Source organism: Aspergillus karnatakaensis, assembly GCF_047715665.1.
Source record: "Aspergillus karnatakaensis strain CBS 102800 unplaced genomic scaffold BJY04scaffold_12, whole genome shotgun sequence".
NCBI classification, from domain to species: Eukaryota; Fungi; Ascomycota; class Eurotiomycetes; order Eurotiales; family Aspergillaceae; genus Aspergillus; species Aspergillus karnatakaensis.
This window is the reverse complement of record NW_027395724.1, coordinates 1-22,692: the sequence shown is the minus strand read 5'-3', so window position 1 is coordinate 22,692 and position 22,692 is coordinate 1. Positions and strand designations below refer to the sequence as shown.

Below are 22,692 nucleotides of genomic sequence, written 5' to 3'. Positions count from 1 at the left end.
ATCTTAAAGGAAGGAAGAAAGGACTAGGTAAGTTGCGCCTGGTAACAAAGTATTCTCCTTCAGTTAGACATGTGCGCCGACATTCAACATACAGTCTGTCAGAACCTTTCACCTCCGGCAAGTGGGAGTCGTATTCGAGATCGGGATTATGTTGCGGAGGGTTGGCCAATCTCAAGTTTACGTTTACTTGCCAACTATCTCTACTGGATTTACACAGAGCCGCAAGGTCTACTCTTGCTTGGACTGGGTGACAGAGCTGAACCATCCGTCCATTTATGCAGTAGATTAAGCACTAAATACTAGATACTAACTAAGATACTAAGGTTGGTAACGCGAGCAGATGCAGGGAGGCTTTGGCCGGGTGATTGAGTGCGTAAGGGCAGGGAGATGTGCCAGATACTCAGGGTCAGGAAACGCAAAAGGGTTACAAATGTAAGCAAATGCACGCGCGGGTGGGAAGAAAGTTGAAGCCAAGGGTATGTATCTCAATGTCGGGAATAGCGGGCAAAGCCGGTCCAAGCACGATTGTACCAATGCTCACAGGGCTCTTGAAAGAGGAAGGGGTGGATGTTAGGGTTATGGGATGAACATCGTGTAGCCAAACAAATAAGGCCAAGGATTGTGCTTTTCCTCCAGAAACAAATGTTCAAATGACAAAGTCAAAGCCGTTTAGGCTTTTTGAAGTCTAGTAAGTAACTATAGTGAATGCTGTACGAACGACAGCGGGTGGGTTTTCGAGAGCAACAGATATTCGACTGGTCGATCATGCATTCGGAAACGCATCAAGGACCTGCGCCATTTTCTTCGCGCGGATCGGATCCTCAACGAGGATTCCGCGCTGCTTCATGACCATGCACAGTGTATCAACAACTTTGTTGAATGACGAGACGGCGCCGCGCTCTTGTTTGAAGCGGACAAGGCTGAGGTTCGCTTGGCGACCATCTTCAATGACAGTATAGAAGTCTGCGGAGAATTCGGCGGGTCGAAGATGAAGAACTATAGCGAGGTTACCGTTAGTTATGTTTTATCTTGTGTGAGAAAATGCAGGAATGGTGCGGAAAAATACAGTTTGTCTCGCCAACCCGGCCGTAGATGATACTATTGGCTTTGTCAAGATGGATATCTTCAATCCCGTACTGTTGCCAATCTCGAAGCATCTTGTAGACTTCCTTGCGACCCTTAAGCTTGGATGTGTTGAGGGCTACGACCCGCGTGGCAGGTTTGAATTGGAAGACTCGGGCAAACCAATTGTTGCTTCTGGTTTTACCTCGTGGTCGGTGGGTCTGTTGAAGCTTGGAAGGACTCGAATGCTCGAATTGTTCGTCGTCGTCATCAAGGGGATGTTCAAGAAGAGGGTTCGTGGCTATTGGTTCGGGGTCTGGAGGTAAGAACAGAGTTAATAACATGCTCCTGTTAGAGATGACTTTTAGCTAACCATTCTTGTTTGTTTTTCTCTTCATGAACCTCCAGAATGAGCTCTTTGGTGTATCAGACGAAGCTTTGTGAGGCTTCGATTGGTCTTCTTGTGGTATATCTGTAACTGCTGGGGGGTAGACTTCATGAACGATGACTGTCGCGGAGCTGGGATGCAGAGGCTTGACCACCCTAGGTGTCTTCATCGCGTCCTCTTCGATGTTTTGAGACTTTCTGAACCACGACCACTTCTTATGGTCTGATGTTCGGTGGACGCTCCGTCGCGGCGATGCCGGATGTTCATCAATCGGATCCAGCTCACCCAGCGTGCGACAGTGTCTAGAGCTTGGCGGGATCCGAGAGGTGGAAGTATCATTCGTAATGGCATTAAGGCCTATATGACCTCCTTCGGTAGGGGTACGGGTCTTATTGATCGCCAACGGTTCAATATTGCCTATTGAATGGATGGAGCTTTGAGGTACCATTCGTATTGAGCGCTTTCCACGGCTAATGTCGCTTCGATGACTGCTTGCAGCAGTCGAGTTTGAGGCTTGTCTTCCTTGGTTGCAAGGACTCATTTGAGCCGCCCTATCCAGTGAGGCATTGAGCTCCTCCGATATAATTGAGAGCTGGGTGGGCTCCAGTGAGGACCCAGAGAATAGATCACTCATTGAGCTATAGGCACCCGCGCTATCGATTTCTTTCCCAGATGGCCTCGCCTTCTCTTGCTCAATTAGCCGGTCCAAATGACTGATGACTGTAGAGAGATATCCGGGGATATCTTTTGAACCTCCCTTAGTTGAGTGCTCAATGAGCCTGCGCCGAGTTTCTTCCAGCTCTTTGCTGGCCCGGGAGAACTTAGGTGATTCGGCTGGTATGTTACCTGGCAGGCAGATTGTCGAACTGCTGCCATCAATTTGATTGTTTGCTATTCCTGGACTCGCCATCGATACGGATGTGGCTGGCGTATTTGTGCCACTACAGGTAGTCTCCGTACAGGCGGTGGATATCGAGCTTCCATTGAAAGCTTCCTCGCAAATCTGGCTCAGTTCATGCGAGACTTTGCGTGTATCGTCACGCCAGATAATGTCTGAATGTTGCACTTTTCTCTGTACGCTGTTCTTGATCGCGACCCCAGATCCACGGACAACTGCTGGCTGAGCCGGTAACATAGGGCTACTCTGTGGGTCTGAAAATGGGTCATCGTCAGCCGCCGAGATGAGGCTGCCTTCACTTTGCTGTCGTCTTGAGCGGCCTCTCTTCGTATAAACCGACGTAGAGCTTTGCGAGCGGTTTCTGTTGTGGCGGAAAGCGACATTCCGCCTATAGCTTGTAGATCGCGGCGTTGATGCAGCATTCAGGGCACGGCGTGACCCAGCCAGAGACGTCCTGGACTGAAACGACTTAACGGAGTTGACCTTGGATCTCTTTTTTCGCACCAATGTGAACGGAGGGCTCTCTTGGCACTCTATCTCTTCCTGTTCGTCACCAAGAAAAGGGTTGGATGACGACACAAGTTCTATTTGAGCCTCTTTCGAGCTCACTTCCGGCTCATCTCTGTGTATGGTCACACGTGCGTACTGCGGTGATCTTTCTGGCGCTCGATTGAAAGGTGACCGGAACGGGTCGTAGCTCTCAACAGTTCCGGAAGACTTCGGTTCTCGTGTTGAGAGCTTACGCTTGCCGGTTTCCTTCACTGCGGGAGCTCGAGAGCGTCTCTGCGATCCGCCTTCTGAGCGATTCCGCAAATGCTTGGATAGTCGTGCCTGTCCTTTCGAAATGTGATGGTAGTCACTGGCTGCGTATTTGAGAGGCTGACCTTGATAGTTCTCCAATTGCTCGTTTCGAAACTTAACCAAAGCATGATAAAAAGTTCGCTCCTGAGTCGGTCTACAATCTTGTTAGCTAAAAGTCCTTATACCCTTTCACTGTACATGTCCACGGTACTTACTCAAGGCTCAGGAGTCTTTCAATGAGCTGCTCGGGCTTCACATCGTGCCACAGTGTTTGAAGGTTTCTCAAAAGGTCGACATCAATATCTTGTCTCACAACTGGCTCTCCGCAGTCTTGAGGTGTTAAAGGAGGTGCAGGGCCTAAATGATGGTTGCAAATGGCCTGGTGAAATTTCTCATACTTTTTGAGGAGCGGATGCCTCCAGATCTCCTTCATACTGATACGGTCGTCCGGCCTCTTCTGTAGAATTCGCTGGATAAGATCCGCTGCTTCATCGCTGATATTCGGAGGGATCATGTAATCCCCTTTTCGAACGAGCTGTAGGGTGGTGTGAAGATCTCCTCCATCAAAAGGGAGAAAGCCGGTGAGGAGTGCATACAGTATAATGCCACAACTCCAAATATCCGCTCTATCCCCCCTGTATTTTCGCCCGTAAATAATTTCAGGAGCGGCGTAATGTGGGCTTCCACAGGAGGTGTTGAGCCAGTGCCCCGCAGGTTGAAGGGCAGCCATACCAAAGTCGGCGAGCTTGACGTTGTGATCACCATCTAGTAAGATATTCTCTGGCTTTAGGTCTCGGTGGCAGATATTGAACCGATGGCAGTATCCAAGACCGGCTATTATTTGTCGGAACAGTCGAACAGCCTCTTCTTCTGGGAGTGGTCCATGATTGGAGACGTAGTCAAACAGTTCTCCCCCTTCCACGTATTCCAACACAAGATACCTATGCTCAATTTAGTCCTGTGTAGAGGGATAAAAAGTCAGGCCACTTACAACTCTCCTCGGTTCTCCCATACATCATACAAACTGATAACGTTTGGATGCTCGATGAGCTTCATAATGACAACTTCGCGTTCAATACCGGACGGCATCTGTCTTCCTGTGCCGATGAAGTTCCCCGCGTTCTTGTCCATAGCAGCAATGCTATCACTCTGCGAGATCGCGGCGCATTTCTTCGAGACGATCTTTATTGCCGCTGTTTGACCAGTAACCGCATGCTTCGCGAGCCTCACACGCCCAGTGGCCCCGCTTCCAAGAGTTCTGCCCAGCTGCCATGGTCCGACATGCGTTTTCCTCTTTCCCTTGCCTGAGATAATCGAGGCAGCCGACACGGCCGAACTGCGCTTGGATCCACCTCGAGAGTCGACTACTGGTGAAAGACAGTTCTTTTCAGCATTGTTTCGGGATGACAGAGGGCTATTCACGATAGACATAGGGTCGGGAGATGTGAAGTATTCGTCTCTCAGTGATCCTCGCTCAGTTGTTGGCGTGGCACAATTATTTATTCGGTTGCTAACGTCCGTAAAAGGTGAGCGCATCGTTTTGAATTCAGAAGTAGCCGTATCCTCCATTTCCTAACAAGACCCTAGCAAGCTCTAATTATTATTCTGGAAAGGCACATTGAGCTGTCGAAATCTGCTTCCCCTCAGCTTGGTCAGTGCCTGGCTGAACAATTCGGTCTGCGGACAGGGTAGACTGAAGGCCATCAGGTTTACTCACATCAAATCTAAACTATTAGTATATTATCGGTATAGGCAAGAAGCCAGATTTCTCGTGAAGTTGCTCTCGGCCACTGCCAGATTTGAAGGCGTGGGCAAATGGTGTCGGTCTATTCCTGGTCGTGGAGGGGAGGGGCCGTTAGTAGTCGTCAAGCGGGTGAGCACCGGATCGCAAACTAGAGACCGTCGACGGCCGAAAACGATGCAAGAGGCCTCTCAATTAGCTGTTTGGGCGGCACTGGGAATGATGGCAGCCGGTAAGAGGTCCAAGAAAGAATCTCAGAAAGAAGTGGTAATTTCCCGAAAAAATGCTGCCAAAAACATCCATAGAGTATCAAGACCCACCCAAGAACAAGCCTTTGAAATTGAGAACAGGCTGTGCATGCCACAGCGAGGTCAAAAGTTGTGGAATGGACGCGGGAAGGTGGTGTTGAAGTGTTGAGCTGTTTGTTTTGAGCAAGATTCCTCTAGTTCCCCAGACACTGCACGGCACACCATCTTCGGGAATGCGCTCCCAGCTGAAGTATGAACATCAATTCCCAAAGTCCTGTTATGACGACACTCCTGTTGAAGTTTAGTGGGGGGCTCTTCTCTTCAAGCATACTCCAGATCTTCTATCAAAATCGTTCTTCTAGAAACTATATCGTCAGCCAGTGTTACTGTTACTTGATCTATACTCATCGTTAGCAGTCTAGCAGTGATATTTAATCTCCGGCATTAAACAGCTTAGCAATAAACAACTTGACTAGAGATTTCATCAGTTCAGGAGAACATCAAATATGCCTGTATTTGATCCCTAGCACTCATACTTCAAGGACGCTGTATAAGAATCAATAACATGAGACTCCGAACCAGGAAATCAACGCTTACCAGCTTTCTGACAAGAGATTCTCTGACACTACTCAATTTTCCTCTGATTGAAGCACAGGGGTGAATATGTTCAATTCTTAGTAGCCAAGGGAGAAGGGATGGAAGTCCAAGTATGTGAAGCATACCTACTCAGAATGCCGAACATTCCAAGTAGAAAGCAATCGCCGATAAAAGGCACAGTCCGCTTTCCCCATATCATTGATAGGAAGATTGATAGCACAGTATAAACTTCTGGCAGCCAGATGGCCAAGTGATTAGAACATCACCAATGTTCCTCCCCAATCTCAACATCCTCAACATCAACACCATCCACAAACCACCTCCCCTCGCCGTTTCCATCCGGGCCGAGAAGAATGTCATTTCCGCTCATCATGCGCTTGCACATCTTTCCCGTCTCCCTGTCAAATGTCCAGTCTTCAAGACCGTAGCACCGCTTCCACCGCATAGAATCATCAGCATCCTGAAACTCATACCAGAATTGTACGGCAATTCGGTCGTCAGTAAAAGAGAATAGTTCTTTGCGTAGCTTGTAGTTCTTTTCACGGTTCCATTTTGCGGTCAGGAAACGGATGATCTCGTCTGTGCCAGAGAAGAACGTTGTGCGGTTGCGCCAGATGCAAGTTGGTGTGTATGCCTGTGCAACGCGGACTGCATCTCTAGATAATTGTCAGTATCAACATACATCTGAAGCAGTGGATCAAGCGGTGAAGTGCTAAGCTTTCCATGATTTGGTGGACTTCAAGATGTGCAGGCGCGTGTGTAGGCAATCAGCAAGGGATGGCCTCCAACAGTTTCTGAGTCCATGGGTCACATGCCTCCATCCCGAAATCAGAAAAGTGTAGCAAAAATCAAGCATAGAAAACTCATAAGAGCGATTGAAATGTGCAAACGCTGAGGGATGCTGGAATTTTAAGGAAAGCTATAGTGTTGCTCTTACTGGGTGTTCCACAGATTCTGAGCTGCTTTGACTTTCTTTCGTGCTGTTTCTTCTGTGAAAGGAGGCTTGACGTCCGCCATGATTGATTCAAGATTTTTCTACTCCCGATCGTACTAGGAAAGTGACCGAAGAATTTGCAACAAAAGAGGGGTCAGATTCGTGCTACTCCAAGAGTGTCATGTATATAAGCTTCATCACGTGCCAAGCCTTATGCACCTCATCTTTAGCACCATATTGGAGCTTGCTAGGCCGCACGGCCTGCGGGTGTGGTTGGTGGAAAGTATTTTGAATGTACTCTGGGGTTTAATGTTATTCGAAATCATCCATATACTGATTGCTACTGAGACGGAGAGCGTTTTGTATCTTCGGCTAGCTAGCCCAAAATATATATTTGTTACACATTCTGTAACCCTGTTCAAACATGATGGTCTCCCTTAGCAGAGAGTGAGTTTGACAGTCACAGATCGCCGCTAAATCGCTGCCTGTCTAGACCTTTATCAATCAGTAATCGATCTCAGAGCCGCCCCTATTAGCATGATGACTGTACAGGTCCGCCTCGATCGACGGAGGCGAACATGACATATTTTTGGGATAATTATTGCCATCATGCTTGACAAATTAGAGCGATCGAAGATCTACCACTCAAGCCGCCTTGGAAATTAGCCACCTGAGAGAGCAATTGGAAATCTTATCAGATTTCAATAACCGAGTCCTAGATCCGATGCCCGGCTCGGAGTCGACCTGAATCCCGGTGGCGAGCTTAGGCAACCACGGGCACCAATTACCGAATCAACCAGACCACCCATATGTCTATTCTTCTGTTTCTATAGTCTATAACAAAGTATGGGTTGAATTATGATCACTAACGGACAATGCCTCACGCCTCGGGAGGGTTTCGGAGGCTTCCGAGTGGATTTCGGTGGTGCTTCGGGACCTGCACGTGTATTCTGCCGGTCCCAGGCGGGGCAAATGGGCTAATATCAGGCGGTGAGAAATAAATACTACTACGATTGGGTAGATAACGGACGGCGGTGTACTTGCACAAAAAAGGCAGGCAAATGAGTTTTCGCGCCTCAGGCTTGACGCGACGAGGAGGGGTAAACTTGGGGATCTTCCTCATGTTTGGGGACCTGGATAGAACCTTCGACCCGTCCTAACCTGTGCCAACTTGGTGAGGAATCATTGGGTCAATGCTGCCTGATAGGCCCACTCGCCTTGAGGCCAGTGGAAGGAGAGTGGAAAGTGCGGTGTGAATACTGTACATTCGCGTCCAGGTGCATGCAATCTCTACAGGACAAGGCCATGCGGACTAGGTAAATGCCGGAATCGGGCGAATTGAGGGTAGAATGGCCATGGAAGAGTGAGTAGTTTTGGTGGTCTGGCGATTGCACACGGACGTTGCAGATTAGTCAATGAGGGGGGTCTAGATAACTAAGATAATCTGGCGGGGCATCAGTCTCGGGCGGTCTTTCTTGATAATACAGGCAGGCGAATCGAAGGGATTCGCTCGGTATCCTTCTGCTTCGGATCACCTTACCAGACTATGGCGCATCTGCAGCCCGGAACTGCGCCATTCGCTCCCTTTTTTCTGGACGGCGCCATCTCCAACGGCAACTCTGGCACCTGTACCTATTTAATACCCGCTTCCCCTCCACTCCTGCTCTCACCTTTGCTTTCCTTCAATACCCGTGTTATCAATTCACTACCATCTCACTTCATTCTCTCTTAACCTCTTTCGTCAAATCAACAACCACTACCATCACAATGTCTGGACTCAAGCAGGGCGACAGCTTCCCCAACGACGTTGTCTTCTCGTAAGTTTATCCTCTGCTGAAGTCATGCCATGGAGGACCTTAGACCTCGGACTAACACTCACTTTTCCGCAGCTACATCCCCTGGTCTGAGGAGAAGGGCGAGATCACCTCCTGTGGTATCCCCATCAACTACTACGCCTCCAAGGAGTGGGCCGACAAGAAGGTCATCCTCTTCGCCCTCCCCGGTGCTTTCACCCCCGTCTGCTCTGCCCGCCACGTTCCCGAGTACCAGGAGCGTCTCCCTGAGATCCGCGAGAAGGGTGTCGACGTTGTTGCCGTCCTCGCTTACAACGATGCTTTCGTCATGAGCGCCTGGGGCAAGGCCAACGGTGTCAAGAACGACGACATTGTATGTTTACACTTCCTCCAATTCTCCCAAAACCGCTGCTAATCAGTTCTAGCTCTTCCTTTCCGACCCCGAGGCCAAGTTCTCCAAGAGCATCGGCTGGGCTGATGAGGAGGGCCGCACCAAGCGTTACGCCATCATCCTCGACCACGGCAAGGTCACCTACGCTGCTCTCGAGCCCGCCAAGAACCACCTTGAGTTCTCCAGCGCCGAGACCGTCATCAAGCACCTGTAAATCATCGCTACGAAACGATAGACCGGATGTTTAATAGACTACGTTTGTTCCGTCGGTGGGATAATGTCCTGCAACGACCAGGGATTCATCTAGAATAGACCTTCCGCATATAGAGGAATACAAACAAATTACGACGCCATGAAACATATTAATCTCTAACTTATAGTTTACTACCTTGTACTCCGTAAAGTGAATCAAGTGGAGTTCATCACTGTCTCAAAGCATCTTGTCCGATAACGTTACGATGCTAGCCTGAAGATAACAAGAACCAACACCAACACCAAGAACCGCGGCCAAAGTAAGCTTAATATTAATCTACCCCATCTTCCACACGATCTACGACAATCCAAGCGCAGCCGAGCAGTTCCCCTCCTCAAATCGCTCATTCCATTGGTTCACGACAAATTGTGTGCATTTTTCTCGGCCGGGAGGGATGACGCGCTAAAAAGTTTCCATTCACGCGGAATCCAGACCCGACTCGGAGGTTCGAAGCAAGCTCGCCAAAGCTTCAAGATCGACAGCTAACTAGCTAGCTAGCAACTTTCTACGGCCGTCATCCTCGCAGTCGGCGGCTAGCTGTACTCTTCTTGCCGCACGGTCATCATGGCCTTTAACCCGTCTGCGAAGCGCAAGCCTGCGTTCGCCGGCCAGCAAAATTCCGCGGCTGCCCGCAAGCGCGCAAAGAACATTGATGCTCGGTCACTGGCTGTGCAGTCTTCCGAAGCTGCGCTTTCTGCTACGGGGGAATTGGATGTCGCGGCTTATTTGAAGGCGAGAGAGTTCGAGATTCGGGCTCTTGAGTCGGGGATTCAGCGGTCGAAGTCTGCGCTCACTAGTCGTGCGTTTCAGCAGGTACCTCGGGCGCTGAGGAGACGGACTGCGAGTCATAATGTGAAGAGGGTTCCGGCGAGGCTGAGGGCGAGGGCGAAGAGGGAGGTATGTTTGTTTCAGCTCCTTGTTCCTATCGCTCATTATGAGTTGGCATTTCTTCGGCCTCCGTGCTAACGCTCAAACGGAGTACTAGATGATTGAGGATAACACACCGACCGTTACTGCACGTCGAAGAAAACCAACGGAGATTATGCGAATCCGCCTCGAGACTGCCCGACGCCTACAGAACCTCAATTCGAAATCCAAAGCCAAGCGGGCCGCATCAAAGGCGAAGCAAAAAAAAGAAGATGATAAGACCTTGGAAGAAAAAGGAAGCCACCCGTTTACGATTGCGCCGCGAGTCCCGAAGATCAAGAAGTATATGCTCTCACGCCCAGCGCCACCAGAGTCGAAATACAAGAAGCGGCAGCGGCTGAAGACGTGGCTTCCAACGCACATGTTCCATGCAAAACGCGCTCATCTGGCGACGTCGAAGGATCCGCTGTGGAGGTTTGCCGTACCCTTGTCGCCGACAGAGAAGAGCTATAGACCTACGCATCGGGCGAGTGGTGCTCGGGGGGCTGTGGCATGGGACATGAGTTATATCTCCACAATTCAATTAGAGGGCACGGATGCTGGTCTAGAGGCTGTTCTCAGAGCCGTGGGAGTGGTGGGAGAAGATGCCTGGGGCGCGAAGGGAAAGAAATGGAGGACCGGTTCGAGAACGCTCGGCGGATGGGTATACGAATCCGAAGGCCAACGGAGACCGATTGCACCCGTTACTCTTATACGCTGTGCTCATAAAGTTGCTGAAGATGTGGAGATGACAGGCGCAGATGGAGAGACAAGCGACAAAAGCAAGCCGGCAAAGCAGCCCAGAACGAAACTGTTTATCAGAGTCCATCCATCGGCTTTCTTGCGGCTTTGGAACGAGCTCTTAGCGCCAGCGAAAAAACATAACCCTCCAGTGATGGTTGAAGATCTCCGCTTCGAGATTGGCAGCATCGATATCACAGGTCCAGGGTCCACAGAAGCCCTGATTGCAGCTTTACGTCCACTGAACATTGATGCTAAAGCGACAACAACAGACAGCCTAGAGGCCACATGGAATGCTCTGCTAGGGGTTACGAATCCCTCATCACTACCACAGAACGCGGTTCTCTCATTCTACGCTTCCGACCCTCGCCTACACTTTCCGCCCAAAACACTCAAACCTTCCTTCTCCGAGGAAAAGATGCAAAACTTAGCCGTGCTGCTGTCAACTTGGCCCCCCGACAAGAGCCCTGACCCCTCCGCCATCTTCGACCGACCTACCCGATTAGCTGCCATGCGCGATCTACCCAGCCAAAAGAGCATTAACAGACGACGAACAGAAGCAGGACCAGGAAATTATCCCGCCCCACAAGAGTCTGATCCGAAAATACCAATTCTCGCATTCGCAACTAGAGCCGGCCCGCAGCAGAAGAATAGCAACTCACTGGGCACTTGGACGATTCTTCTCCCATGGAGATGTGTCTCGCCAGTCTGGTATTCCCTTATGTACTACCCGCTCTCAAGCGGAGGCAATCTGAGGTTTGGTGGATTGAAAGAGCAGCAACAACTGGCCTTCGAGGCGGGTCAGCCGTGGTTCCCTGGTGATTTTCCAGGTACCCGCGCAGGTTGGAAATGGAACCTCCGGGAACGCGAAGCAGCAAAGAAAGAATGGGAGCGCAAACCAAAGGGTCGACGAGTTGAGTTCGACACCCTTGACCTGGGCAATGGCCAGAAAGGTGAAATTGGCCGTGGCTGGGCTTGCGACTGGGAGAGGCTGGTTCAACCAGACAACGAGGTCTCGAAGAACGAAAGCCCTCCAAGCGTTGCGCCTCAAAAAGACCAGTCCGTAGAAACAACAAATCTCAAACCAACCGAAGCACAACCACAAAACCAGACAGGCAATGACACCGAACCACCCTTAAATATCTGCCATCTGCCATACACCCAAGCAAACTCATTCCTCACCAGCTCATCTTTCTCAATACCAGTCAACCGTTCCTTCCTTGCAACCGTCAAACTCACCCTCCATTCAACCGGCCACCCAGCGCCCCGCGCACGCATCTACCGTCTTCCAACAAATAACCTAGACCTTCGCCAGAAATGGCTCTCTTTAGCCTCCAAACCCATCACTGGCACCACTTTGAAATCGGTGGCGAACAAGAGCACGTCTAACGAAGACGCAGAGACGGCCCGCCAACGCCTCGCCGCATCTCTCATCTCTCCCTTGGACCAAGCTTCCAGACAAGACGTACATCTACCTGTTCCACTTGAAGATGATATTATTGGGTTTGTGACCACGGGAAACTATAACCTAAGTGAGGGTAAAGGAACAGGGATTGGGTCGATCTTGATCTCGAAGGTTAGAGATGCGCCGACGAAGCAGAATACGCCGAAGGGTAGAAAGAAGGGCAAGAAGGATGGCAAGGAGAGGTATATGTGCATTGTAAGGAATGCGGGTGAGAAAGTCGGCAGGTTAGCTGTTTGGAAGCTTGTGTGAGCGATAGTTATGTTCTGCCCTTGGGATCCCGAGATGCGAGAGAGGGAATGATTTATATATGATACCTGTCGAGTACTTACCTAGACGGCTTTGTTTGCGCTGTTTCCACTGCTCTTACTTGAAGCAGGCGAACCCACATTTATACAAAATACACACGAGACTTGAGACGCAATGCAATCAATATAACCTCAAGTATAAATGGTAGGTATACAAGTAATACAGCCCAACAAATCTATTTTCGCAAAGTTCACACACACTTTCTCTTTCCCAGCTACAGCGGTACGGCATTACCGCATCCGCATAGCAACACCATATCAGATTCCGTCAGAAATCAACCAACGATCCGATCCACAAACCCCTCCTCGAGCCTCGCAACCTCCTTCTTAAACTCCGCAACCTCCTTCCAACAATCCAATGGCCGTCGATCATGCAACCTCAAGCAACTAACCACACTCGCCTGCGCCTTCTTCACACCCTCATCAAGCTCACCCAGCTTCTTCCGCCCCTCAAGCTTCGCCCTCAGCTCCTCAATCTCACTGTTCACATTCTGCCGGCTCAACTCCCTGTTCACGGGGACAGCGGCGGCACCGGAAGTCTCCGTAACAGCAGCCGGGAGCACAGGGTCGTATTCCCGTCCAGCAAAGGGGATCCGGGGCGCGTCGAGGTCCAGAGAGCCCGCTGGGTAGCTGACAGCTGGTGTGGGGTTGACTGTGGATGTGGAGGCGCTGGAGCCGGTGTCTTTGACTTCTTCAAGACGCTTCTGTATCTCAGCGAGGGTTTGTTGTTCGCGGGCGCGGAGGCGCTCGAGTTCTTTGGAGACGCGGGCTTGGATTTCGAGTTCGAGGGTTTTGGCGCGTGCGGAGTCCGTCTGGTTATTCATGTTAGAATAAGAGGTCTTTGCAGTTCTACCGGAATATAAGAGTGGAGGCGTACTTCGGTGTTTGATTGCAGGCCTTCGACGAGGTTGGAGGAGAATTGGATGGGGGAGTTGCTGTGATATCATCCGTTAGCTATGTTTCGTCCTGGTTTCAACGACTGGATGTTTCGGTATTCGGGGAAATAGGCGCAATTGAGATGAGAAATAGCACAAGGTACAGCTCTCTCAATGGTCTCTTTTGACCGCTGCCTCCGATGAGCCTTGAGGTGAGATCCATACCTCTCAAAAATGTGTTTTGAGCCAGCCGAGGCCTCAGGCTTTGAGCTGCCGGCGCCCATGGTGTGCTATTCTTGATGGATATCTTGAGGCCCCTGATTTGAAGAGTAGACAAGGTTCGCAATATCGACTAGAAACGCGCCGCAATGGGTATTATGGAGGAATTGGTGAGCTTCTCGAGTCCTCGAGGCCTGCGCATGAGGTTGATGCCGCAGCCGATTTCCGCCGGAGAATGTCACGTGCCAGAACGCAGGATTACATAAGTACTTGGGATTTCGCTACAAAATGATCTTCCAAGTCCTCTTTACAAGGTCCTGGTTCTGTTGCCAGCATTTTCAATGTTATCTGCTGATATCCAGGCCGCTCAATACTAAACGGACAGCGATGAGTCCTGAGATCGTGATTTGCGATATGCGCGAATCCTCGAAGACCAGGCTGGTCTCGTGCTCTGACCGGCTACCATTGGCTAGCATTGTGAACTCCTGTTTGTCCTCAAAAGCCTATCCATTGCATTGTTTGGACTTTCAGTACCTGAGGCTGGATGTTGGCACACTCAACGGGGTTGGCCATACGCATCTTATGCAAGTGATGCGTCTTGATGCGACTTCGCTGATACATGCCCCGGCCTAAAACCACCAAGAACAGCTAGACTAGTTCAAGGTATCACGGAGGAGTCTCCGGCGGTTGAGATTAGAGAGTGAGCGATGGAGTGTGGCCATTGGAAAACGCCGCTGAAGTGTCACCGTGTCAAAGCCATGGCAGACGAACACTCGTGGCACCGGCTGCACGTCAGTCTGCCAGGCATGTCATCCGAAAGACAGCAAAGTAGCATGGCGGATAGCTGCATTTATCTTGCCAAGTTGAAGGCAGCTTTCACTAGAAGCATCCATGTCTTCTTTTCGTTTTCTTTCTCCGTCCCCTGCCCCAATCCTAACCATTGTTTCTCACCGGTGAAGCCAGAGCCGAAGCCATCCCCACTGTGTTTCGTAGCGTCATAGATGAGGGCGATGGAGTCGCTTTGGCCTCCTCCAATCTTGCCGGGTTTGGGAGCCTGCAAGCAACGCCAGGCACGGAGAGGCTACGAAAGATCCCGAAGAATGAAATGCCTCAGAGTATCTCGATCCCGATGATAGGCCGTGTCCGGGAGCATGGGCGTGGACGAGGTTGCAGAAATCAGAATGGAGCCCCGCCAGCCCGAGTCTCTCGCCAACAACTCTGACCTCATCGACCCCTCCGTATCCATGAATTAATTATCTCGGCCTTGCTTCACTTTTTCCCCGGCCATGAATTAATATTCTGAACTTCTCCTCGTTTTATTATTATTATTGTCCTTATTATTATTTTTCGCCTCTTCCCCAGAACCTCCTCCCGCATTGCCCCTCCTTGCTTCCCCTCATCTCTCTCCAGCTCAATCATCACTCTACCCCTCTGACTTTTTCTCTACATCCAGTTGGTAAGGCTCTTCCTCATGAATATTATAAGTGGATTCGTGATCTCTGTTGCTGACTTGTTTTCTTTTTCCAGTCTTCCGCAACCATGTCTGCTCTGGTAGAAGAGGCTGTGCGCATCGCGGGCCAATTCGAATACTCCGCGGAAGAAGTGCAACGAGGAGTGAAGGAGTACATCAGGGAGATCGACGAAGGGCTGTCTGAGGAGGGCGCGACTCTGAGCCAGATCCCAACGTTCGTGACATCCGTGCCCAATGGAACTGAGAAGGTATGGGATACGGTCGATTTTCAGACACGAAGGGGCTCTGACAATTGTAGGGACTGTACCTGGCTGTCGACCTGGGAGGCACCAACTTCCGGGTGTGCTCTATCGATTTGCACGGCAACAACAACTTCTCTCTCACCCAGTCCAAAATCATGATTCCCCGCGAATTAATGACGTCAGGGTCGTCAAAGGAGCTCTTTTTGTTCCTCGCGCGCCAGATCGAGTCTTTCCTGCGCATCCATCACAATGAACATTTCGAGGCTCACCTAAAACGCAAGGTCGCGGCCAAGGAGGAAGATCTATTTGATTTGGGATTCACATTTAGTTTCCCTGTGCGCCAATTGGGAATCAACAAGGGTACGCTGATTCGTTGGACGAAGGGCTTTGATATTCCCGATGCGGTGGGCCAGGACGTTTGCGCGCTCCTGCAGGATGCCATTGATGAGTTGAACCTACCCGTGCGCGTGGCCGCGCTTGTGAATGATACCGTCGGCACTCTCATGGCTCGTTCATATACATCTCCTGGCGAGACTGGGACATTCCTCGGTGCCATTTTCGGAACAGGCACCAATGGTGCTTACGTCGAGAAGCTGGACCGGGTCACCAAGATGGGGAAGATTGAGCACTCGGACTACGACAAGTCAACTGGTGAGATGATCATCAATGCGGAGTGGGGTTCCTTCGACAACCACCTGAGCGTGTTACCCAACACAAAGTATGACCAGCAACTGGATGCCGATAGCAACAACCCTGGTATCCAAATGTTCGAGAAGCGCGTGTCGGGTATGTTCCTGGGTGAAATTCTGCGCTTGGCTCTGCTAGACCTGCATAACAACAAGTCCCTGGGTCTTTTCAAGTCCAGCTCGTCATCAGATGTTTTCATCCCCGAGTCATCCTCCTTCTACCGACAATGGGGCATTGACACGAGCCTTCTGAGTCTGGTCGAGGCCGACAAGAGCAAGAACTTTGAGCAGATCAAGTCCGCGCTGAAGGACCACTTGAAGATCGAGCGACCAAGCGACAACGACTGCAAGGCGGTTCAAACGATTGTCCATGCTATTGGAAAGCGTGCCGCTCGTCTGGCTGCCGTTCCTCTTGCTGCCATTCTAATCTCCACCGGCAAGCTGCAAACTGATGACCTGGTAGATGTTGGTGTTGACGGAAGCTTGGTCGAGTACTACCCCAACTTTGAGGGATACCTGAGGGAGGCTCTCCGCGAGGTACCTGAGGTGGGTACATCCGGGGATAAGAAGGTGCGAATCGGTATTTCCAAGGATGGCAGCGGAGTCGGCGCGGCTCTAATCGCCCTTGTGGCAAGCAAAGAGGGCACGCAACGCCCACAATGATTATGATTGATATACCGTGACGACCCTTTTCTTCTCTTGTTCATACAATGCCTCTTACCATTTCTCTTATATCTCTTCTTCCTAAAACTTGTGTATGTGATCTGCAGCAACTGGGCTCCTTACGTATCCCCAGCGCTAGCAAAAGAGACACTTGGTATTGCAAAATCGAAATGTATCATTATCATTATAATTCGGACTATGACATCTTGCCACACAGTCTGGAGCACTTTATCTGTCTGCACGAGAACTACAGGCTGCATGTCGCACGACCGTCACCCCCAAAGCGTGCAGGCGCATGATCGAAATCAAAAACCAGCTAATGACCCTTCAAAAATTACCACATGCATGCATCGGGGCCTGATCTGAAATATGACTTCAGATGGCGATTTGCTGGAGGTTGTTCATGCACAGTAATAGCCCAGAGTAAAGGATAAATCAGCTCATGGAGCAATAATACTTAAGCAAAGGAACTGGCAATCCCTGTCACTGCAGCTGCAGAGATGGCCTGCGGAGTTTCTCTCAATGGATAGCTCCGCGACACTACCCTACCCCTATCCAGAGAGTGTTCGATCCTTTTTCCCTCATCTTACGAAGGCTACATGATTTCGTTCCGAGTCGCATTGCTCTATTCAATTTATAAAACTCACTATAGATATCTATAAGCTTCACTGCCGATACTATAGAGAGGCTCTTTGCCATCTGCCGCTTGATTATAAGACCCTGGAGTTGACCTTCGGGCTCTGCAGCCATCCGGCGACCTCAACTTTCCATCCCCCCTTCGTCAAACTCTAACTTCTCGCTCATTGACCCGATTTCAAGGGATCCAATCACTCGATCTCGAACAAGCCAACAGGCTCAGCTCGCTTCTTGAGACAGAAAATGGAGTCATCGCCTCCAACCTCTCCGGTAACCGAACAAACCCCGCAAACCGAGCCCACAGTATAGCCAGTTCTATGCACCCTAGCTGAAGCCGCTGAGCTGTCGTTCGCATTCAAGATCAACCAATTGAAACTAGCCATCAGTTCTTGCCTCGAGTATCAAGCACAAAGCTCAAATAACGGCGGACATATTTCAGTCCGGTCTAGACGAATCTCAGGGGGCCATTGCGGCGCTACGCAGTGCTTGTTCTCAATGGAGAGCATCAAGTTGCAGATCTTCACGAACTCGAGGGAGTGTGAAGTAACATGAAGGAGAATGAGAATCCAACCCGGGGTTGCAACTTCCGAACTCGGGACATAAAAGATATTACTCACAGCCTGCGGTGGCATCATTGGCCTTCGGGAGGATTATGAACAGTGGGCTTGAGTTGTGACTGCTTGTGCAACACACGATAATTCCGGCTAGGGCATACAGCGTACGGGGTTGGGGGAAGCGACGTCAGGCGCGAGATGATGAGGCGCGGAAATATTGGCCGTGTTACCCTATTGAAAAGTATAACCCTCGGGTTTGTCCTTCCTGGCCACCATAACTCTGTTTGCTGGAAGAATTTTTAATCTCAACACCAACGACCTTACAGACTCCATCCCCAGACTGACACTGAGGTTCTAGCACTACTATCGTTTTTGAGTCAACGCCCTCGTTTACAAGTCGTTACAACACTCAGCATGACTACCACTCCCGAGGGATGGGAACTGGAGGATGTCGTTCTGGAAGAGAACGTCAAGAAGAAAACCAGCAGTACCCCGTCATTTGAGAAAGCCAGCACCCTGGCTAGCACCCTGGCTGGCACTCCACCGAGGCTTAGTCCCTCTCCAACGTCAAGGGTAGAAGAAACAAACCATGCAGATGAGGAGCCGGAGCCCAAATACCCAAGTCTATTCAAGCTCGTTTTGATCACTACAGGGCTGTGCCTTGCCGTCTTCTGCCTGGCACTTGTGAGTAGACACTTGAAAGAGCTGAGAACTGTTTCAACTTAACTTGATACCCAGGACAACACCATCCTAACAACTGCAATCCCGAAGATCACGGACGACTTCCAATCCCTATCCGACGTTGGTTGGTACGGAAGTGCATACTTCTTAACGACGTGCGCTTTAACTCTAGTGTTTGGCAAGCTATACACCTTCTACCCGATCAAATGGACCTTCCTCGCCGCACTCGGTTTCTTCGAACTGGGTTCGTTGATATGTGGTGTTGCGCCCAACTCAGTGGCTTTAATCATCGGGCGCGCGATTGCTGGTATTGGAGCAGCGGGCTTGTTTGCGGGTGCTATCCTCATTATCTCGCAGTCTGTACCCCTTCGACAAAGACCTATATACACCGGTGCAATATCTGGCATGTACGGCATTGCCAGCGTGGCCGGCCCTCTAATGGGAGGTGCATTCACCGACCATCTCTCATGGAGGTGGTGTTTCTACATCAACTTGCCTCTTGGTGGACTAACTCTAGCATTTATCCTCTTCTTCTTCAAGACTAAGGAGTCTGTCAAGACGACAGCTTCATTCAAAGAGCAGATCTCTCAGATGGACCCTCTAGGGTCGCTCTTCTTCATGCCGGGAATCATCTGCTTGCTACTTGCGTTGCAATGGGGAGGGTCAGAGTACGCCTGGAATAGCGCTCGCATCATCGCCTTGTTCGTCGTCTTTGGGGTGCTTATAGGCATATTCATTATCGTCCAGTGCTTCTCAGGCGATAATGCCACTGTTCCGCGCCGCGTATCCAAGGACAGAAATATCTGGGGCGCGTCACTCTTCGCCGTCTGTCTTGGTGCCTCGTTCTTCACAATCCTCTACTTCGTACGTCCCTTTCCTTCCTTCTCCTTCCAATCATCCACACCACCAAACTAATAGCACACAACCAGCTCCCCATCTGGTTCCAAGCAATCAAAGGCGCCTCTGCGACAAAATCCGGCATCATGAACCTTCCCATGCTTCTCTCCTCCGTCATCTTTGCTATGCTCTCCGGCGTCTTTACTACCTACACTGGCTACTACACCCCGTGCATGTACATCTGCCCAATCCTAATGACCATCGGCGCCGGCCTCCTCACGACGTTTACCCCCCACACCGGCAGCGCAGAATGGATCGGTTACCAGATCATTCTCGGTTCCGGGATCGGCCTTGGTCTCCAGCAGCCCCTCATGGTCGTCCAAGCCACCCTCCCAAAAGAGGATATCCCGACCGGAACAGCACTCATCATCTTTGCTCAGACGCTAGGCGGAGCACTGTTTATCTCGGTTGCTGAAAATGTCTTCCATAACCAGCTTATCAAGAATCTGATATCCCAGGCGCCGATGGTCGATGCGCATGCTGTTGTTAATGTGGGTGCCACGATGATTCGCCAGGCTGTGCCGGCGGAGGCGCTACCTGCTGTGTTGAGTGCGTACAATGACGCGCTTACGCAGACGTTTTATGTTGGGGTTGCGTTGGCGGCAATTACACTGCTGGGGGCGCTGCCTGTGCAGTGGGTTTCGGTCAAGGGGAAGAAGATTGTTGTTGCTGCTGCTTGAGTTCTGAATTTCTGGATTTTTAATCTTGAATCGTGGGGTAGGACTAATGCGGGTGTTAGAATAGGGGTTAGAATAGCTCAATTGTTTGACTGTTAGTTGAGAAGTGGCTGAATGGGTGCTCTTCTCTCCAGTCTTTTCTCCAGATGTTCAATTTACACTTTTTTAGTTACCCAACGGTGCCACAGCCAGATCAGTATGCAAGCCGTTATCGGAAAGCAGTGTCTAACGTCTGCACAGGTTTCTTTGCATGCGGAGTACTGAGATCGGTCTAGATTGCGACTAGGATAGGAAGTAGGTTATACCCTCGCTCGATAGGTGTAACACCGGATGGTGTAGAGGCAAACTAAATCTCCATTACCAGCTGTTTGTGCAGATCGGGCATCCGTGTCTGTCCAACCCTCCTAAGATGGAGTCCATCAGTTTGAGTCTTTAAGATTAAGATATACCGAGGCTTGTGTTTATTTATGAAGTGGTAGGGTATTTTCTTTCCATCTTGTCTTTCAGAGTGGCCGGCCTTTGGTGAACCTTCGATCAAATCCGTCGATATTCAGCTTTTCTACGTTTCTAGGGTTCTAATATCAATTGATATCTTGAAAGTACAGATACCCCAGGGCCATGTCAACTCCTCCAGCGACCCAAAATGATATAACAGCGCGTAGAGCAGCAGATCTTCGATTAACATTCTGGATGGGCTAAGCAACACACTAGCCGGATGCTGCACTAAGCAGGGCGTTCTTAGCTATGAGATTCAACGTCTAAGCCTCTAAGGTACCATCATAGTGGATACGGTGAGTGGGTACGGAGTACTCCATGAGTCCATATAAGAATGGATCAACAATCCCCAGTCTGCCTCTTGACAATTCACATCAAATATTCAAAGAATATCTTTTTGAAGCCCTGCTCTACCTCTGCCACTAGATGTCTCAAATCCCCTCCCGGTCTGCGGACGCAGAAGAAGTCCGCAACTATATCCGTCATGCCCTCATAACCAAATACCAGGCAGATAAGAGCCTCGCTGAAGAAGCTGCCAGTTCCTGGCGCTTAGGCCGGGGCCGCGAACTCCACGATCTATCGCTGGAGTACTTCCAGCAACTACTGGGGGTGGAAGTCGGGCTCTGTGTCTTTGCGAGTGTCTGTGAGGATCAGAATCAGGCTTGGGAGCGGTCGCTCTTGGGGAATATTTGCAGCGGTCAGTTGTTTCAAACTGGATATTCTAGCGAACGGATTGACTAATTTTGCTCTACTTTTTTCTTTTATCAGGGATGCTCTATGGCTCGACTGGATCAGTGCTTTTTTCTACAGCTCGAATTTTTTTCGGACATTCACCTTCGTCACTTTGTAAGGAATCACTAACTATCCCACTCACTCCTCTTACCTTAACCTACCCGCGGCACCGCTAATCATGAAAAGCATACTTCTGTATACTATTTTTCGGCGCATCTCTCGCAACAGTCGGATACTCCAGACCGAAAACAAACACTATTTTTGTCATTTCGGGATTGGTTCAGGTTATCTGTGCGGTGGTTTTGCTGTGTGTTCGGAGGTTAAGCCTATAGACCGACTACACAATACATCAATCATTGTAGTGTATACAACATCACGAGAATGATAAATCTGCCTTACGCCGCTCGGAGTACGTACTGTACGATCATGTTGGGATCGTCTTTATGAGCCCCATGATGATGATGCGACACTCATTGGAACCCAGTGTACATTATACAAACTACCCAAAGCAGGTTCCATTCCGCGCCCGCCCCAACCGTGGCAAATCTTCATTTCCCAATAGAATATATCCTCTACATGCTTAGCGGGCGCGGCATAGCCACAGTGCACACTCTCTCTATTGCCACTCTTGAGTGATTGTCGCAGGGCTGAGATGGGAATAGCCTAGCTCTAAACCGCATCCGGCAATGATCGAACGCTTAGTTTGGCGCTGATAAGGTCAACCCTGTTATGCTCGGCAGGAAGCCCTTGCAACTCTTGGTGTTTGGACAGAAAGGGTCCATTGGAGCTGGGGTGTAGATGGTGATGGGATCTATCTATATAAACCCCAGTATCCTGCTGAAGGTCGGTTTTTTCGAATATCAATCAACCTCAACCTGATATTTATCCAGCCATCTAAGTATTTATCTATTTATCAATTAATCAGATCATCCACCAAGACGAAACCTAGATCCAGTCCAAACACCTCTCTTTCAATACAACAACAATACCTCACCACAACTGAATCATCGAACCCTCCCATCCTCTTCAATCTAAAAGCCAAAATCTATCAAACGAAACCCAACCCAAACTCACCTCAAATCAAAATGCATCTCCGCGACCTCAAACGAACACGCAAACAAGACGACTACTCCGCCTACGCAGCCCCGCAGATGCGATACGACCCACGAAATGGCATCTACGAGTACGACTACAAGAGCAAGAGTGAGCAGGACGACCAGAAGCCCAAGAAGAAGACCCACGGTCGCTGGTATAATCGGTTGAATTACGCTGCTGGGGCTACAGTGGCTGCTGGAGCTGGAGGGAGTGGAGGGTATGTATTGGGTGGCGGAGGGGGAGGGG

General features: G+C 50.1%; 8 protein-coding genes across 8 annotated transcripts; 5 read left to right on the top strand and 3 right to left on the bottom strand.

The window, feature by feature from the left end:
* Positions 1 to 738: 738 nt before the first annotated feature.
* On the bottom strand, positions 739 to 4,825 carry BJY04DRAFT_226194 (serine/threonine-protein kinase). Its single transcript, XM_073718370.1, has 5 exons — positions 4,141 to 4,825; positions 3,365 to 4,090; positions 1,436 to 3,303; positions 1,067 to 1,378; positions 739 to 996 (listed from the first exon to the last, which is right to left on the bottom strand). Exons 1-5 carry the CDS (start codon positions 4,716 to 4,718, stop codon positions 764 to 766), a joined length of 3,717 nt encoding a protein of 1,238 aa, XP_073573664.1. The 5' UTR covers positions 4,719 to 4,825; the 3' UTR covers positions 739 to 763.
* An 821-nt stretch (positions 4,826 to 5,646) lies between these two features.
* On the bottom strand, positions 5,647 to 6,811 carry BJY04DRAFT_183353 (nuclear transport factor 2 family protein). Its single transcript, XM_073710451.1, has 3 exons — positions 6,673 to 6,811; positions 5,736 to 6,391; positions 5,647 to 5,684 (listed from the first exon to the last, which is right to left on the bottom strand). The coding sequence occupies exons 1-2, from the start codon at positions 6,750 to 6,752 to the stop codon at positions 5,998 to 6,000; spliced, it is 474 nt and encodes a 157-aa protein (XP_073573663.1). The 5' UTR covers positions 6,753 to 6,811; the 3' UTR covers positions 5,647 to 5,684; positions 5,736 to 5,997.
* Positions 6,812 to 8,199: 1,388 nt separating this feature from the next.
* Positions 8,200 to 9,212, top strand: BJY04DRAFT_183350 (peroxiredoxin family protein). The gene is made up of 3 exons (XM_073710450.1): positions 8,200 to 8,486; positions 8,559 to 8,835; positions 8,888 to 9,212. The coding sequence occupies exons 1-3, from the start codon at positions 8,437 to 8,439 to the stop codon at positions 9,065 to 9,067; spliced, it is 507 nt and encodes a 168-aa protein (XP_073573662.1). The 5' UTR covers positions 8,200 to 8,436; the 3' UTR covers positions 9,068 to 9,212.
* A 357-nt stretch (positions 9,213 to 9,569) lies between these two features.
* Positions 9,570 to 12,638, top strand: BJY04DRAFT_183346 (ribonuclease P/MRP protein subunit POP1). Its single transcript, XM_073710449.1, has 2 exons — positions 9,570 to 10,003; positions 10,092 to 12,638. The coding sequence occupies exons 1-2, from the start codon at positions 9,671 to 9,673 to the stop codon at positions 12,465 to 12,467; spliced, it is 2,709 nt and encodes a 902-aa protein (XP_073573661.1). The 5' UTR covers positions 9,570 to 9,670; the 3' UTR covers positions 12,468 to 12,638.
* BJY04DRAFT_183345 (Mic19 family protein) lies at positions 12,639 to 13,809 on the bottom strand. Its single transcript, XM_073710448.1, has 3 exons — positions 13,624 to 13,809; positions 13,401 to 13,458; positions 12,639 to 13,335 (listed from the first exon to the last, which is right to left on the bottom strand). The coding sequence occupies exons 1-3, from the start codon at positions 13,680 to 13,682 to the stop codon at positions 12,799 to 12,801; spliced, it is 654 nt and encodes a 217-aa protein (XP_073573660.1). The 5' UTR covers positions 13,683 to 13,809; the 3' UTR covers positions 12,639 to 12,798.
* Positions 13,810 to 14,474: 665 nt separating this feature from the next.
* glkA (glucokinase glkA) lies at positions 14,475 to 17,099 on the top strand. The gene is made up of 2 exons (XM_073718369.1): positions 14,475 to 15,336; positions 15,387 to 17,099. The coding sequence occupies exons 1-2, from the start codon at positions 15,157 to 15,159 to the stop codon at positions 16,677 to 16,679; spliced, it is 1,473 nt and encodes a 490-aa protein (XP_073573659.1). The 5' UTR covers positions 14,475 to 15,156; the 3' UTR covers positions 16,680 to 17,099.
* Positions 17,100 to 18,117: 1,018 nt separating this feature from the next.
* On the top strand, positions 18,118 to 20,272 carry BJY04DRAFT_17966 (MDR family MFS transporter). The gene is made up of 3 exons (XM_073709938.1): positions 18,118 to 18,553; positions 18,608 to 19,414; positions 19,480 to 20,272. The coding sequence occupies exons 1-3, from the start codon at positions 18,284 to 18,286 to the stop codon at positions 20,125 to 20,127; spliced, it is 1,725 nt and encodes a 574-aa protein (XP_073573658.1). The 5' UTR covers positions 18,118 to 18,283; the 3' UTR covers positions 20,128 to 20,272.
* Positions 20,273 to 20,999: 727 nt separating this feature from the next.
* BJY04DRAFT_183336 (uncharacterized protein) lies at positions 21,000 to 21,831 on the top strand. Its single transcript, XM_073710447.1, has 3 exons — positions 21,000 to 21,316; positions 21,388 to 21,465; positions 21,538 to 21,831. Exons 1-3 carry the CDS (start codon positions 21,046 to 21,048, stop codon positions 21,681 to 21,683), a joined length of 495 nt encoding a protein of 164 aa, XP_073573657.1. The 5' UTR covers positions 21,000 to 21,045; the 3' UTR covers positions 21,684 to 21,831.
* The last annotated feature ends 861 nt before the right edge of the window (positions 21,832 to 22,692 follow it).

Excerpts from the sequence above, each read along its gene's own strand:
- BJY04DRAFT_226194 (XM_073718370.1), bottom strand. The coding sequence starts at position 4,718 with ATGGAGGATACGGCTACTTCTGAATTCAAAACGATGCGCTCACCTTTT. Across the intron at positions 3,304-3,364 it reads GAAAGACTCCTGAGCCTTGA|ACCGACTCAGGAGCGAACTT; the intron begins GTAAGTACCGTG and ends ACAAGATTGTAG. Across the intron at positions 997-1,066 it reads CCGGGTTGGCGAGACAAACT|TTCTTCATCTTCGACCCGCC; the intron begins GTATTTTTCCGC and ends ACCTCGCTATAG.
- BJY04DRAFT_183353 (XM_073710451.1), bottom strand. The coding sequence starts at position 6,752 with ATGGCGGACGTCAAGCCTCCTTTCACAGAAGAAACAGCACGAAAGAAA. Across the intron at positions 6,392-6,672 it reads CAGAATCTGTGGAACACCCA|AGATGCAGTCCGCGTTGCAC; the intron begins GTAAGAGCAACA and ends ACAATTATCTAG.
- BJY04DRAFT_183350 (XM_073710450.1), top strand. The coding sequence starts at position 8,437 with ATGTCTGGACTCAAGCAGGGCGACAGCTTCCCCAACGACGTTGTCTTC. Across the intron at positions 8,487-8,558 it reads CCCAACGACGTTGTCTTCTC|CTACATCCCCTGGTCTGAGG; the intron begins GTAAGTTTATCC and ends ACTTTTCCGCAG. Across the intron at positions 8,836-8,887 it reads GTGTCAAGAACGACGACATT|CTCTTCCTTTCCGACCCCGA; the intron begins GTATGTTTACAC and ends AATCAGTTCTAG.
- BJY04DRAFT_183346 (XM_073710449.1), top strand. The coding sequence starts at position 9,671 with ATGGCCTTTAACCCGTCTGCGAAGCGCAAGCCTGCGTTCGCCGGCCAG. Across the intron at positions 10,004-10,091 it reads GGGCGAGGGCGAAGAGGGAG|ATGATTGAGGATAACACACC; the intron begins GTATGTTTGTTT and ends ACGGAGTACTAG.
- BJY04DRAFT_183345 (XM_073710448.1), bottom strand. The coding sequence starts at position 13,682 with ATGGGCGCCGGCAGCTCAAAGCCTGAGGCCTCGGCTGGCTCAAAACAC. Across the intron at positions 13,459-13,623 it reads TCAAAACACATTTTTGAGAG|CAACTCCCCCATCCAATTCT; the intron begins GTATGGATCTCA and ends ATGATATCACAG. Across the intron at positions 13,336-13,400 it reads GCCTGCAATCAAACACCGAA|ACGGACTCCGCACGCGCCAA; the intron begins GTACGCCTCCAC and ends ATGAATAACCAG.
- glkA (XM_073718369.1), top strand. The coding sequence starts at position 15,157 with ATGTCTGCTCTGGTAGAAGAGGCTGTGCGCATCGCGGGCCAATTCGAA. Across the intron at positions 15,337-15,386 it reads TGCCCAATGGAACTGAGAAG|GGACTGTACCTGGCTGTCGA; the intron begins GTATGGGATACG and ends TGACAATTGTAG.
- BJY04DRAFT_17966 (XM_073709938.1), top strand. The coding sequence starts at position 18,284 with ATGACTACCACTCCCGAGGGATGGGAACTGGAGGATGTCGTTCTGGAA. Across the intron at positions 18,554-18,607 it reads CCGTCTTCTGCCTGGCACTT|GACAACACCATCCTAACAAC; the intron begins GTGAGTAGACAC and ends CTTGATACCCAG. Across the intron at positions 19,415-19,479 it reads TCTTCACAATCCTCTACTTC|CTCCCCATCTGGTTCCAAGC; the intron begins GTACGTCCCTTT and ends GCACACAACCAG.
- BJY04DRAFT_183336 (XM_073710447.1), top strand. The coding sequence starts at position 21,046 with ATGTCTCAAATCCCCTCCCGGTCTGCGGACGCAGAAGAAGTCCGCAAC. Across the intron at positions 21,317-21,387 it reads CTTGGGGAATATTTGCAGCG|GGATGCTCTATGGCTCGACT; the intron begins GTCAGTTGTTTC and ends TTCTTTTATCAG. Across the intron at positions 21,466-21,537 it reads ACATTCACCTTCGTCACTTT|CATACTTCTGTATACTATTT; the intron begins GTAAGGAATCAC and ends AATCATGAAAAG.